At 35.8% G+C, this 13,429-nt stretch overlaps 1 protein-coding gene across 4 annotated transcripts in view; it reads right to left on the bottom strand.

The window, feature by feature from the left end:
* Positions 1-1,713: 1,713 nt before the first annotated feature.
* BAIAP2L1 (BAR/IMD domain containing adaptor protein 2 like 1) overlaps positions 1,714-13,429 on the bottom strand; it is a 64,783-nt gene continuing 53,067 nt past the window's right edge. For 2 of the 4 annotated variants that reach the window (XM_067550933.1, XM_067550934.1), the window contains exons 12-13: positions 5,476-5,516; positions 1,715-4,310 (exon numbers count right to left, since the gene is read on the bottom strand). In XM_067550933.1, the coding sequence (XP_067407034.1) occupies positions 4,235-4,310; positions 5,476-5,516 (117 nt within the window). In that variant the 3' untranslated portion in view covers positions 1,715-4,234. Of the gene's footprint in view, positions 4,311-5,475; positions 5,517-9,169; positions 9,395-13,429 lie in introns of those variants that run through there. The other 2 variants (XM_067550931.1, XM_067550932.1) reach the window with 2 other exon arrangements.

Here is a 13,429-nt window from a genome sequence, read left to right as displayed (position 1 = left end):
CAAATATTGAGGTAGAGAGAATACAGCAGTAAACAGATCCATTAAGTATGATATGAAACTAATGGCACTAATTTTAGAAATACATAACCTGTCTCAATGACTAGGAAGACACATTGTCAAAGTTCTGCTACAGTACTTAGTGAACTTATTTCCACAGCAACTCCTGTTGATGAAATGCGCCTAAAGCATTAAAGCTAACGAACTTGCTTGTACTGCAGAATTCCCTGCTCCTCATGCCAAAAAAAAGGTATCAGAAGACATGAGGCAAATGTAGCAATGACTTATTACTTTCCTTTTCAGAAAAGGTTAAAAAAACACTTCCTCTTCCTTATTGCAATAGAGTGCATACAGAGAAAATCAGTAAGAATGACAATGCAACTATGAGGATGTGTAAAAAGTTGTCTGGCATGATCTGACATAGAGATGGTTGGTTGAGCCAATATCAAAATGTTTTCACATTACAATTTCACAGTTCTCATTGGCTTGCTAAGGGAGATTGGCACTTTGACTGAAATAGCTGGGGCAATAAATGTAAGGTGAAGTGGAAAAAGTATCAGGTCTTGTGTGTCTAATAACCTCAGTAATATGACTGATGAAATAAAAACATTCTCATGAAGTGCGTGATCCAAAGCCCCTTGAAAGCAACGGAAATATTCCAACTGATTTCAGTAGTCATCTGAATTTCAGATGACTTAATACAATGGGGAGGAGTTACAAATACAACAGACAATAATAATACCAAAGAAACAAGACAGATTGGAAACATGAGTGGAAAATAACAGATCAGATTAAATTTAGCTTGTATTTTTCTTTTTTAGGGTGGGGAAGAATAATCTGAAACAATTAATGGAAGAATAAAATCTGTAAAGAAATGCTGGAGACACCAGGTCTGCTAACTGCTTTTTGCTACTATATTAAGTAACACTGCAATTTGATTGTGGAGTCTATCTGGCAGCACCTTAATATTAAATTGTGAGTTCCTCATGGCTAAACATGAAAGTCAGGAGTTTGAGGAAGAGTAATACAAATCAGAGCCAGAGACTCATTTTAATCTTTCCTGAATGTCCGATGTCCTTTGGCTATAAAATGGAGGAAGAATTACAACTATAAAATGTACACACTAAGAATTACTGATAGAAGTTCTGCTATTTATAGAATGAGATCTCATTTAGAGTAATGGGATAAAATTAAACTTCAACAGGTTGACAGAATAGATATTGTGGAATAATCTTCCAGGGGCAGGGAGAGGACACTAAGCTGGTGCGTGCTCCCACAGCCTCAGAAAACACTAGTGCCACACCAAAATCTTCTAGGCCCTTGGCCTCAGGGCACAAATTTATTTGAACGCAACTCAAAGTAACGTACAACAAAGGGATTTCTCTGACCAAGCTAGGCTGCAGGGGCCCAGAGGCCTTTCACCTCTCAGCCAGTCACCCTTTGCTTTACACTCCTGCTGAATCATGAGACGCAGCCCATAACCCTTTCCTGGCTGTTTCTCCCTGTCAGACAATACCAGACTGCACAACACTCTTGAAAATAATTATTGAACAATCTTGCCTTTTTAGTGGGAAGGAATTAATGGACCTAGTTTTTTTTTTTAAACAGGCCTTTTCTATAATGATATATTTTCCAAGGCAGAGGAGGGGGTAAGTAAATGTCTGAGTATGTTCTATCATGTCTTCAGCTTAATAAAGTAACTAAAGCTACCACTACTGTGTTGCTGCTTGATAAAAGTGTAAGCTATTTCAAAAAAGTGTAGTGACTAATCAGTACTGCCTTTTATTTAGGGCCTAAAATCAGCAAACTTGAAGGAGAAGCATTCTCTTATTAACACACAGTCATTGTTCAGGCCCGTGACATATACTGTTGCATAGATAACTTTTTAAGACCACCAACTGTTTGAGTATTAGAACAGATCAGTGAAGATTACTTCCATTAATAGAGTGATTGCTGGTTTGCCTTTTGTTATATAATTTAACCATTTCTGAGAAAGTAAATAACATAGAGAATAGAACTGTTAATATTTACAAAACTCTTTTTATAAAGTACTCTGTATGCCATGAATTCCAAAGTGTTTCACAATTAACTAGATTCTGGTAATACAGTGATTATGCAAGCTCAAACACCAATTAGTGTGTTAACACTAGCAGAGCGATGACCTTGGCCAATACTCTGTCTTGAGAGGTAAGAGTGGGAGAATGGGCCAGGACATCCACTTCAGTCTCTACTTTCTGAAAAATGACAGAGAATACAACTACTCACGGCCAGTCAACAGAGATGATGCAGGGCCATCCTTGTACAAATATACAGTGTCAGTGTTGGCACGAGACCGATTCTACAACCTTCTAAGTTAGAGGTGAGTAAGAGATAACGGGTAAGGCTGTTTATCTTACATTTGTATAGTGCTTTTAATGCTGAAGGATTACAAAGCACTTCACAAACTAGATACAAGAATTGCTTTTCCTAAGTCTGAAATTTTAGCTATTTACAGCATCTAGGAACACTACACATCAATTTCTCAAAGGGAGTGAAGAAACATAGTATCCAAGTGACACTGCAAAAGGAATGTAGGAACACTAAGCAAAATATAATACAGCAGTTAGAGTTGGACCAGGACCCTGGTGCAGATGTCCCTACTCTTGCAAAACATACAGTGGGATTTTAATGACTAGACATAGTCAAATCTGTTTTACATATCATCTGGGAAATGGCATCTTGAAAATACAGTGCTGCTTGGAGCCATTGTGGATCACTGGGTCAACAGAATTGCAGAGCAAAAGTTCATTCAATAGGTAGCTACTGATCTCTTTCAGCACCCAGAGTTTTTGGGGTTTTTTTTTGGTGGTTTCCCAACTGGAAATGAACAAGCCCAAATCTGCCTCTCTTAGGAGATTAAAGTCTGGGGCAGTATGGTGTTAGGCACCAGGGGGAATCTGTGAAGTTAGAGGATTTAGGGGCTCATGATATAAGTATCACCATGATTAGAACTCAATTTCTTGGTCAGATCACCAAGCCTGTAACTTTCTTTTATTAAATACAACCATATAAAAATACCCCCTTTACATAAAATGTTTAGAACACTCCTGCAGTGGTAGGTTGATATAACAGGTTGATAACAGTGGTAGGTTGGACAGGATAACTAAGCAATCTCTTCCATTTTGAATTTCTGTGACTTAAAAGGGACTTTGTCTATTTAGCTGTAGATAACAAAATGTTTACTTATATTACTACCATAACTTAGGATTATTACAAATGAAATCATTTTTAAAATCCAATTTATTATTCACATTTCTTTCATTATGGACAATAAAAGAAAAGTCAGTTACATTTTTGATAACAGTGCATTTTACTTTCAGGTTCTGGGTGCTGCAATGTTTGCAATACAGACACCAGAGGGGAAATGTTTAAAGACAACTGTTTGCACTGAAATTTGAAGAAAAATTGTGGCAATATTGTTTTATGACATTTTTATAAAAAAAAAGTTTGATAAATATGAGTAAACGTGGTCCCTTTAAGGATAGAACAATATTGTAAATGGGTATTTTTTCCATTTTAAACAGTTATTTCATTGAAAAAGGAGTGTAGTTCTAAAGTAGAACATAACTAATGAAGAAAAAATCAAGACCTTATATAATTTTAGTAGCTTTATGTTGACACCTAAAATGCAAATTATTCAATCTGAACATCAAGTAAAGCATACTGCATTTGTCTAAGCTCTTAGAGGGTAAATATTTACTACTATCTAGTATAACCTAAGACATCTATCTTAAAAAAATAATGCAGTGCATAATCATTTTATACAGTCAAACTTCTATCGTTAGTGTTAAGGCAATAGTTGCATTGTTCCTTTTATTTAAAAAATTCATTTTTCTTTTATATATCTGCTAAATGATATATGCAGACTTAAGCACAAATTTATCCATGGTATTTTCCATATAATAGATGGAGAGAGATTTGGTAAAATACTAAGTATGCTGGTAACTACAGTGTTCAACTTCCCTCATACTTTCACAATTGTCTCCCTAAAAAAGGCATGTAGTGTAAAATCAAGCCAAAATTCTCAAACATTTTAACCCGGGGCAATTACCTCATTTAGGAAGCAGATGGATTGTCAAAATCAGAAATCCACTCCAATATTCTCCGACTGTACACTAATTACATTTAAATAAACATTATAGCCTTTGCAAATCATATGGTGTTTACAAGGAGTAAAAATATTTTCATGAATGTTAATTCATCGAATTATTGGTGCTGATCTGTCATTTGTTACTGTTGGTCGGAGTTTCACAGTAATAAAAGGATTTTCTCCGCTGTGAAAAGAAATATAAAATTACTACAGGCTTGATGGAAAGAAAAGGTATGTGAGTAGCATGGCTAAAAGTAATTGTCATAAGCTACCATTCAGTAAAGCACTTAAATACATACTGTGCTTATGTGTTTTACTGAATAAGGATGGATTTAAGTATATGCTTGAGTACTTTGCTGAAGGGAGTCCATCATCCGCATGCACTTATTTCAGGGAGTTATTTTGGGGGGTTTTTTTAGGTTCAAGTTTTAGTAAAATTTCTCTCTTTCCAAAATATGCAAGGAATTAAATGCTGCAGTAAAACTGTACTACACAACAATCTAAGACTAAAATGTACATTTCCTTCTCTGCACTGACCCTTACTTGAAGAATAAAATTAGTGTTTCAACTACAAGACACTATGCAAATATTTTTTTTAACAAGAATGAAAAATATTTTTATGGCTTCAATTTGAGGGCTCTTAACAGAGCAAACCCTTTTTCATCCATGTAGCCCAAGGCAGCTTTCACTTCCCAAATCTGGGATGCCTGCAAAACTGGTCTGAAATAGGAGTGATGTTCTCATTGTTTGTTTTTTTCTTTCTAATCTTTTGTTTCCTCTGTTTAACCCCAAATTAGCTAGAAGCGTCACCCTGCTGCCTTTCATGTCATGGGAAAAGTTCCATTGGGGCTAATTTCCCTTATTTTGCTACAGAAGGACCAACCCACTGTGCTGGCGGGGAGAGGGGCGTAGGTTGGAGGGGAGGGAGGGCATATGGCTACACTGTAGAGAGTCTCTGGGTATGTCAATACTACAGTTAAAAACCTGTAGTTGGCTTGCACCAGCTGATGCAGACTTGCACTAAGGGACCATTTAACTGCAGTGTAAACGTTCAGCTTTGTGCTATAGGCTGGGCTGGGTAAGGTGGGAGGATCCCACAGAGTTTTTAATTGTAGTGTAGACATATCCTAAGAGTCTTCATAGGGGATCATCAGCCTGCTCCTAAGTGAAAGGCTGGTTTGTAAGGTAAGCCATGCTATTTTATTACCACTCAGTAGGGGTAACTGCAAAATGCAAAGTGGACACCTATTTTCCTTTTAAGATAAACACCAAATATTATGGCATTAACCTAACAGTGTTATTTTAACCTGTGTTTCATTTAATTAAATTATAAGCTAAACAAAACATACCTTAGGAAAAGTGGTTTTGTAATGCCATTTATAACAGGTTTCTGCAAAGGAAAAAAAGGATATTATCACTGTTATACAATTTACCACATCAGTTCTGCAAATGGTTTAGAAAGATAAGCCACCTGCTTGCAGTTGTTTGATAGTCACAAACACATTTACATATAAACAAATTAAGTATTCCCAACATTCACTATTCACTGTACAATGAAACACTGAGCCAATAGGGAGGGATGACAGCAGATGCATGTAGTTCAAATTCAGAGGGGTAAAGAAGCAAAGTCAGTAAGACCAATTCTTGAATATCAAACTTAGAAAAAATGTTTAAAAAGGGCATATAACACAAATTGATGGAGCCATCCTCACTGCACAGCCATCCTCATTGTGAAAAATATTACCCTTCTATTGTTTTCTTAAGGTCTGCATGGGTTACCTGCATGTAATTGCTAGTTGAGAATATTATAGATCAAATCAGGAGTAATAAAAACACATTGTGATGAAAACATTAACTCAGCAAGTAAAAGGAGATTCTAAAATAGGCCGGACGAAATCTACTGATCTTACAGGTTAAGAATCCCAAGATGCTATATCTACCATAACACGTTATAATTCATTCCTCTGAATTTATGAGCTTCATTATTTGCAGTAGTCATTAACATAACACACAATTTGTAAAATGCTAGTGATCAAAATAAGACACGGATGCATGAATAGCTGGTCTGGGCCTGCTCATCTGTAAGAATGAAGATGCATGTTTTAGATGTTATTTCCATTAACAGGATGTAATCAATATATCTACTTTTTACATGATTTCACAGTGTAACAAGCAAAGACATCACCCAATGTAATCACAGGTTTGAGATTAAAAACATTGGGGCCCTGATTCTGATCTCTCTTATAGTAGTTGCCTTTACTTCAGTGTATCTACTACAGATTTACAATGGAATGAGTTCTGAATCAGATCCTTCCAATTACTCTTTTGCACTGAAAAAAAAAATCACTTTTACATGCACTATTTGAAAGTGTGATATACTAAAAAGGAAAGGATTTGACTAGCCATATACTATTTCATTACAATTAACTGTCACATTTAAACAGGAGAGAAAGTATTACTCTATGGCTAAAATTATCTGTTACTGTACATTACTTTTTCTAATGAAAAACATATTGAATTGTGAACTTCAGATAAATACCCAAAAGATGGCAGTATTGCACTGCCATAATGTTATTACAATAGCCACTTTTACAGCTGAGATAAGGAAAGTACAGTAGCATCTCAGAATTATGAACACCTTGGGAATGGAGGTTGTTCGTAACTTTGAAATGTTTAATTCTGAACAAAACACTGTGGTTGTTCTTTCAAAAGTTTACAACTGAACATTAACTTAATACAGCTTTGAAACTTTATGATGAAGAAAAATGCTCCTTTCCCTTTTTTTTAGTAGTTTATGTTTAAGACAGTACAGTATTTTCTTGCTTTTGTTTTTGTCTCTGCTGCTGCCTGATTGCATATTTCCAGTTCCAAATGAGGTGTGCGGTTGACTGGTCAGTTTGTAACTCTGAGGTTCTACTGTATCATAACACTGACATTTCAGACACATGCAATGTTTTCTCTGGGCCATTAAACTAGTTTCCCTTTTATACTGTCTATTAGAGAGAAAAATTAGACTGAATCAACTGTGTAAGTCAATGCTTAAATCAGTTCAATACATTACACTGCAAAATAACCACTCACATTACTTCTAACAGTTGTAAACAGCAGTTCAAAGATGATGAAAAATTGCAGTTACTAACATGAAAAATTACTGTTTTTTATTTGAATACACACACAAATAAAATTACAGGACTACATGATTGTCAACCAGTAAATGAGTCCTCACTTAGTTTGCACTGAGCATTTCTTTTGTATAGCTCTTCTTGGTGTTCAGTTTTTTTACATGTACAACAATTAGAAAGAAAATTGGATTGCTAAACAAGGGGTTATAAAACCTTTGTTTTTATGTACACTAAACTATTGTATCAATGTAGTTTAATCTAGATATATGGGTTCTAATGTCATCAGACTTTTTAGTTGGGTGAAAAGATATTGAGGGTTCCATACTCATTTATGCCCCAGTTCAGCAAGGTACATAAGCATGTGATTAACTTTGTGTGTGAGCATTCCCATTGAAGTCAATGAGGTAACTCTCATACAAAGTTTGGGGTGTGTTTAAATACCTTGGGCTCTCAGAGCCTGACTTGGGTTGCTTTTATTAAACAAAACCCCATCAAAGTGAAGTATTTTAAAACTTGGGCTGCTATACTAATCCTTTTAAATGTAATTGTTCTGTAAGGAAGCTTTCTTCCTCATGAAGTGAGAGAAACTTTCATTGCCTCAGCTTTAAACTAAGAACATAGAAGCAAAACCCCAGTAACTAAGCCACTAAGCGATCCACTAAGTTAAGAGCCACTAAGTTCAATGAGTTAAATTGTGCTTCAGTATAAATTGCATGCTATTAAATATTGTTCCACGTGAATACTGCAACTGAATACTGCAGAATATTCTAGATCAGCCTGGTGTCACATGGAGCCTGTTTCCATGGCTTCACAGGGAGAGGGGTAAAAACTGGCACAGAAGTGGGAGGGCCTTAGGGGCACTCCAGACAGAAGTGATGAAGATCATATCCTCAGGATCTGTGGAACTCATTTTTGTCTATGTACATTTAGAATCCACAGGGCTTGCCTGTAGTGCACCTCTCTCCTTTCTAAGGGTCTATAAACCCATCTTGCCCTTCGAGGGGAGCATGCAGGTCTAACTACCCAAGGGGAATAGGCCAAAATTTTACAGGTGATTTTGCTCTTCCTCTGGGTTTTTCCATGCAATGATAGCACAGGGGCCACTATCATGTTTATTCATTTAAAAAAAAAAAAATCACTTAAAATGAATGCTCTCTAAAAGTCTCCAGAGGTAAATTAACCATATGAAATACTACACAGTACGATGCTGCTGAGACAACTAATGCAATAATTTAACAGAACCATAGTAAGTCACCTCTCTCCCTGTCACATGGCAAAGAACTCACTGTACTGCTTGCTTAGCAACTTCCACTGTGCTAATAAATCTTTAAACTATTACTAACATGATTATAGTCAAAGGACATGTTGATCTAGTAGGTCTCGCCAGTTAGCCACAAAATAAATGAACCAATATATAATTCTGACACTATATAATTGTTAAGGCTCATTTCTTCTTTATCCAAAAATGAAAAATGCAAGTGTTTCATAATATAGGTGCTTTGTTCACATAATTATTTTGGAAGTTCCCAGATAGTTGGTTTATAAATTCCCCAAAAGCTAGAATATAAATCTTATGTTTTTGGAAATCCATTCTATGGAGTGCAAAAAGTTTTCTTCTCATAGGAACAAGCATGCTAGAAACTGTAGAGTGGTGATACAGTTCTGTGCAATAGAACTCATCACTTATCATTGATAAGTAAGTTAAATCATTTACTGAAGTATGGCTTCATAAGTAGCTTTAAAAATGGTTTGCTCAGAGCATTCAAGGAATAATTTGGATGTACTATTTTCGTAAGACGGCATCATGTATGGATGGGCCATAGAACTTATAAATGACTTTTCCTCTTTGAAATATATATAGCAGCTAGCCACATCTGTTCCAAATAAAGAAAACATCTGGCAGGTCAGCAACAAAGGTTGTTTACCATATCTTTAGTGGTATAATAAATGCAAAAGCAAACAAAGTAATAGTACAGCTGTCTAAAGAGTTTAACAACGAATGTAGTGTGGCTATTGGAATAACACTGAACATTTACAACATTAGGAGTTGTGGCCATTCTCAAGTGTATAAACTGTTATCACACCCGTTGAAAGAATGGTCATGCATCCCAAAAATTAACAGTCATCCATAAAGGAATATGCAAGCCTGGAAAAAGGAGAAGTAATGCTTTGATTATTTTAACAAAATAACTAAGTCTGTTTCCAAGTCTGAAAATATTTTTTTAAATGTAAACGTTAAGATTACAGTTAAATGCCTTGTCAGAAGTGATCATATAAGCAAACAAAGAATAATGTGTTGAATTACTGCTTTCTATTTAAGGTTGTAGTTCTGTTGGATGTACCAGGATCTGTCCCCTATTTTATACCCGTATAACAAATTAACATTTGAAAATTAATAAATACATAGATAGGAGAGTCATACATAAGTGGGTATATATAACATTTTAAAATATTTTGTATGTAGGTTTTTAAATTCCCTTTTATTATTTGCATGTCATAGGCCAGTATTTTAATGTCAAGGTCAGTTTCAGTAATGAGGCACCATTTGTTCTGCTTTTTTTCCCTTATAAATCCAAAAACACCAGACAAAAGGTGCTTATCCTAAACACTAGACATCTTTGACAGTTACATAAACACACAACCCACATCAGAAAAATAAGACAAGCAGCAAATGCCACCATGTACTGGCAATAACTAGTAAGCCCTTTAACAGCCATTTAAAAAAATCCCTACTCTCAAAAAAAGCGCTATTTTAGACCAAAGACGCTGTTGCTGCTACCATGGCTGCGCTGCTATTGCGATGAAAACTAGCGCAAGTATGCATGTGCAACCAGGGATTCATACCCCAGCTCCTAGCATAGCTTTTGTGAGAGTCAGACATTTATTTTTTGTGGGAAGTATCGGGTCATTTATCAAACATTCTCATTTGGCAGGGAATCTTTTTGAGTTTCTGCATCTGCAAGTAATATATGTTTTGACCTGCCAGTGCCAGTAATTCTTCATGTGCATGTTTGGATATTCTTGTGGAACACTTAAGCAAGGCAGCAGAGGATTAACGGGAAGCTCACTACAGTGGAAACCATATGCAGCAAGAGAGGACATTTCCAGGAGACCTGGCTAGCTGAATCTCTGGCAATTTTCAGATTCTTTAAGCTATATAAGGTAGGTCATGTGTTTTATTTAAAAAAAATTACGCCAATCCAAATTTTGATGTCATGAAAATTGATCCTTCAAAGAAATATTATTTCTTCCTCAAAGAGAGTTCAGATAATTATTTTCCCCTTCTGGGCATGTCAAACTTATTTATTTCATGTGTAAATGCTCTTTCCCTTTTCCCCATACTTTATTTTATTTTTTTATTTTTAAAGGAAATAACAGTCCAACTTTCAGATGCACCATTATAATTTGTATTTATAACTGGTTAATATGTATCATGTAAATCTTTTTGCCCAAGTTCAAGCCTTCAAAATAATACTATACTGACGTGATGTTTCCTATAACATTTATTGATTGTTTATTTAATCATGATTAAAAATAGTATTTACTGGTCCATAAATCTCCAGAAATATTGTTCATTCTCTACATTTTTGAGGTACACATGGACAGGCAACCACAAATATACATCTACAGACCCAGATATATAATCTATTTTGTCTAAGCTCAAAAGGTGCCTGACACCATCATACCTAGGGACTTTCACATATCTATAATTATATTAATAGATTGATTTAAAAAGAAGAGAGAGACCTCTTTGATAATGTCTATAGTTTTTGATGCTACCTGGAAGGCACTGCTCTCAAGTACTATCATATACATATTATTGAGCATTAATTGAATATTTTAATATTAATCAAAAAAGATGTGACAAATTTTCAGTTTCTGCTTTCCACTTTCCCAGCAAGATGCTGTGAGACTTCTATATTTGCTATAGTATGAGATTGACAAGGGCTTTCTCATTTCTACTGTATGTGCCAGCAGATCACTTAGCAAGCACAAACATGACACCCACAGTGCTAATTAAATTTACTGTAGTTATAAAATATTGAATTCAGTTCTACCAGTTTTCTGTTTATTTCTGGTGCGGTAACTAAATGTGAATTCTGTTTAGTTATTCATTTGCGACAGAATGGTATGCAATATGGAATTTAAAAAAACTCACTATAGAATTACACACTTATCAAATTTGGCATCTTACGTTGGTACTGCATCTCAGTTTTAGCAGAGCTTCAACTACTGCTTTATGGACTGTTATATTAAAGTAGTTGTTTTTTATTTCCAAAGTATGTACTCTGCTCCAGGAATTTTGGGAAACAATCTGAGCAAATCATTTACTAGAGTTAGGTATATAGCAGTCAAATATTTAGACTCTTCAACATGCATCGTTTGTATTCAGATTTAATGGCTTAATTACCAGGCTTACAAATGTAAAAAATGCATTCCATTCAGTCGTGTGTGTTTGCAGGATATGGGACTTAATGTGTGTGTCTAAATCATTCCCCTGGTCAGTGTATGATTATTTTATAGACTCCGAGCTATATTCTGCCACCAGTTATACCCACACAATACCATTAACTTATATGGGGTTATATAGATCTTTCTGAAGGCAGAATTTGGCTCATTACTTTCAATTGCTTGGACTATTATAATTTTAAATGACATAAGTTATGGGTTTTCTACCACTTTCCTTCAGAGTTTATTCAAGTGTTTAATAGCTTCCAGTGCTGGGAAGTTTTCTCAACATTCAGACTAAATTTCACTTCCAAAAATCATCGATTACTACTCCTAGTTATATTCCTAAACAATTCCTATACCTTCTCAATGTTAGCTTGACAGGGATTGAAATGGAAAAATGTGGTATTTCCTAAAAAGGATGGATCCAGTACCAACAGATGTCAATAGAAAGTCTCCCATTGACTTTAATGGCCTTGGATCAGATCCCCCAAAGACACATATTAGCTTTGGCATTGTTATTTTAGGCCTGTCTACTAGCAATTAGCAATTAAATGAGTTGTCCATTTTTAATGTTTATTACATTATTTGCATGTATTAAAAATAATGGGCCAAATCTTCAAGTGATGTAAGTTGATGTAGTTTTGTTGACTTCAATGGAACTACCCTGAATTACACAAGCGGAAGATCTGGCCTTTATTTTTAAATATTATATATATATGTATATATCTTTTTACACATACTAAGAACAGCATTGTTTATGTATGCTAGCCATCCCCTTGCCCTTCAATGATAATATCTTGAAGCAGCTCCATTTTCTGAACTGAAATAATGACAGACTTGTTTACATTAAGTGCTTATTTTGTATTAGCAAGAATCTAAATAAAGAGTAACCAAACTGATAAAATGACGGGGATGCATGACAAAGAGAAACTGGATATGTGTGTGCTAGAGAAAAGGAGACAAACATGTAACTGTAGATTAAGAGGAGGTACTATATTACAATAGTGAGAAGTAAAAATTATTTCAGATGGTTAAAGGTAGTTTAATAAGTAGTAGTCTGAGCTTCCAAAGGGGAAAGTTTAAATTAGACATCAGGGAAAAAAATCTTACAGTGGGGACAGTTTGGCAAAAAAATAATTTGTCAAGAGGAATTGCTGAGACTTTGACATTAGGGGTGTGTGATAATGCAAGCTGTAGGCTCAATCAGCCTCATCTTGCTACACCTGCAGTAAATGTCAAGTCTAGATGGGGAGAATTAAAATGGCTGAAGCTGGCAGATCTCTGGCTCTCTCACCAAGAGAAGCCTGGCTGGAATCAGGGAGCTGAGTGGGACTGCTGGCAGACAGAGCCTCTGTGAAGGAAGATAAGGCTGCAACTGGGAGTCCAAAGCACTTGGGAAAGAAAGTGGGAGGAAGTAAGACTGCCCAGGATTCTTGGTGCTGGTGAAGGAGCCTGCAGGGAGCAGGAAGACTCCTGCTGGGAAGCAATTACCCAATCAGGGGTGTGAAGCAAACTCTCCTGCAGCAGAACTAGTTGGGTGACAAAAAGTTCTAAGAAGCTCTGCAGTGAGCCTTTGGAAGAGGTTTTGAGAGGGAGGAGCTGATACACTTTGAGCCTGGGAAGAGGCTGTGGCACAGGCTCTCAATATGGCAAGGTAGGAAGTGAACCAGGGATGCAGCAATGGGTCTGTGTAGTCACGCCCTCACTGCTTATTAAAGAAGGCACTCTG

This window comes from Emydura macquarii, unplaced genomic scaffold (genome assembly GCF_026122565.2).
Source record: "Emydura macquarii macquarii isolate MOO-44397 ecotype Brisbane River unplaced genomic scaffold, CSIRO-AGI_Emac_v2 contig_1348, whole genome shotgun sequence".
Lineage (NCBI taxonomy): Eukaryota > Metazoa > Chordata > Testudines > Chelidae > Emydura > Emydura macquarii.
Note: the sequence above shows the minus strand (reverse complement) of the source record. Positions and strands in the feature narration are given on the sequence as shown.